The sequence below is a fragment of the Brachyhypopomus gauderio genome, chromosome 4 (assembly GCF_052324685.1).
Source record: "Brachyhypopomus gauderio isolate BG-103 chromosome 4, BGAUD_0.2, whole genome shotgun sequence".
Classification (NCBI taxonomy): Eukaryota; Metazoa; Chordata; class Actinopteri; order Gymnotiformes; family Hypopomidae; genus Brachyhypopomus; species Brachyhypopomus gauderio.
Window position 1 is genome coordinate 2,263,317 of NC_135214.1, and position 2,500 is coordinate 2,265,816.

The 2,500-nt window shown below is 47.8% G+C and overlaps 1 protein-coding gene across 1 annotated transcript in view; it reads right to left on the reverse strand.

The window, feature by feature from the left end:
• The window catches only part of LOC143511536 (uncharacterized), a 139,260-nt gene that overhangs the window by 25,813 nt on the left and 110,947 nt on the right, over window positions 1-2,500 (reverse strand). Inside the window, exons 25-26 of the mRNA XM_077001139.1 lie at window positions 2,009-2,248; window positions 694-1,057 (exon numbers count right to left, since the gene is read on the reverse strand). Of these exons, the coding sequence (XP_076857254.1) occupies window positions 694-1,057; window positions 2,009-2,248 (604 nt within the window). The remainder of the gene's footprint in view (window positions 1-693; window positions 1,058-2,008; window positions 2,249-2,500) is intronic.

The window sequence follows — 2,500 nt, forward strand, 5'->3', positions numbered from 1 at the left end:
GGGAGTCTTTGTGTCATTGTCAAAATTTGGAAAAGGATTAGAGAAATCAATGCTCCAATACGTTAAAGCTTTAAAGGGTAAAATTAGTGCCACTAAGTGACAGACGAGTGCTGCAGAAAAATAAAATTAGAGGGTGATAATTTACTGAGAAAGAAATAAGGCTGGTGATTTCCTGGTGTTAAGAGCCTAATCCAAGTGTAAGAGTCTAACCCAGTGTTGAGTCTAACCCAGTGTAAGAGTCTAACCCAAGTGTAAGAGTCTAACCCAGTGTTGAGTCTATCCCAGTGTTGAGTCTATCCCAGTGTAAGAGTCTAACCCAGTGTTGAGTCTAACCCAGTGTAAGAGTCTAACCCAGTGTAAGAGTCTAACCCAGTGTTGAGTCTAACCCAGTGTAAGAGTCTAACCCAAGTGTAAGAGTCTAACCCAGTGTTGAGTCTAACCCAGTGTAAGAGTCTAACCCAGTGTTGAGTCTAACCCAGTGTAAGAGTCTAACCCAGTGTAAGAGTCTAACCCAGTGTAAGAGTCTAACCCTAGTCCAAGAGTTACTAATACCAACACGGACAGCGTGCTCATCATTTGTGTGTGATTTTTTTAATGATCTAATATAAACAACATGGCCAGGATTATCAGTAGTACAGTGTAAATAATGAATGTTTCCGCCCTCTTCCACACGTGAGGTGCACACGGCTGAACCTGAGTATCATGACGTGTCCGTTGGCGCAGAAGCAGGCCAGGCACACGCTGTTGGAGACGGCCACCACGTCTGCGCGCAGCACAAACGAGGACTCTGTGATGTTGTGGACATACAGGCAGGCCTGCGACGGCATGTGAAAGACTTTGGCCTGCCGTTCAGAGCACACCACGGCCAGTTGGCCCTCGCCGCTGGCCTCCTGCGAGGAGCAGGGCGAGAAGTTGACCAGCCTGCGTCGGCGTGGACGCTCGGGGTCATCGGGGGCGTGGGCGTCCCGCCACACCTCATACGGGCTGTGGACCAGAGCACCGGTCAGGTCCAGGAAACCGAAGCGCAGGACGGAGCCTTTGAGCATCAGGACTGTGCCTGAGAGAGAGAGAGAGAGAGAGAGAGACAGGGATAGAGAGTCAGGGAGAGAGAGAGAGACAGAAAGAGAGGGTGGGGGAAAGGATTGACAAAGCAAGAAAAGAAGAAAAATGGAAAGAAAGGAACATTTCTGGGTGAAGGTTAGCTGAATAATTCTAATGCATTCCTCCATCAAGAAATGAAAATAAAACTAAATGGAGTGCATCATTAACTTCACAGTGTCAGCAGGGGCCGCCCCCCCATGTGACATCAATTAAAGTTCTAATCAATTATTTCAAACTGAAGCACTTCAAGCCTGTCAAATGACCATGTCCTATAGCCGTCACGTGTCAGATATAATTAAAATGACACAACAGTCTGTGTCTTTGGCTCATGTCTGCATGTCTGTGAACTAAACCAAAAGGCCACACATCTCCTAGCAACCCAGGGAGAGATCACACCAGAAACACTGGATCAACCAGGACTGATGCACAGATTCCCTCTGACTGCACTACTACTGTCAGCCACTAGGGGCCTAAATGAACCACAAGCTGGGCTCAGAGGAACTGTTTGACTGAAGCTTATGTGTAACCCAAGGATGGATATAGTGTCTGAACTGGGTACGTCTGCTCAAGCCTACAGGACTTCACCCATAAGGTTTGCTCATAGAGTTGTGCAGTTATGCTAAGACTGGGTATATATTGGGTCTTATACTGTGTACAGGGTGTACAGTAGTTCTATAGATTGCATCTGTGTGCAGTTGGTTTTATGGGGTTTGACACAAGGGACTTATCCAAAAGGTTTGCTCTTAATGGTCTATTTGTAGGATTTGATAAAAGATAAATCCATGGGATTTGGCCTCCAGGGTCTGCCCATAGGATTTGATAGGATCTACCCAAAAGTGTGTGTGCCCACACACACTGGCAAAGCAACAGTCTGCCCATAGACTAGTACAGCAAAAGCAGTGCTCACTGGTGGGGGCCACGGTGACAGGCTCCTCCATCCTCTCCTGTTCATCGGTGGGGATGGACATGGGAACTATCAACAGAAGGCCCAGGCTGGTGCCCACCCACAGGCACGGAGCCGGCAGGCCGTCCGCCTTACGGCCGTACGACTCGGCGAACTGCAGCGTGGTCACCGCCTCTTTGGTGTCTCTGTCTATGCTGGACACACTGGAGCTCCGAGAACGGCTGAAGGAGTTCTCGCGACTCTCTGGGGAGGGGCGGGAGGGGCGAGTGAGAAATGGGAGTGAACAGATAAAAGAAGGTGAGAAGGGAACTGGAAAAGGTACAAGAAGAGACAGGTAGAATGACAGGGGAAGACTGAGAATGACAGAGTTGTAAAAATATAAGAATCCAGATTACAGTGAATTCATTCACCCTCGTTTATGTTCCCAAACAAATCACTTACTTACAAACAAAAAAGGCATTGACCTTTTTTTTTTGTATTTACACTCAAGCACAA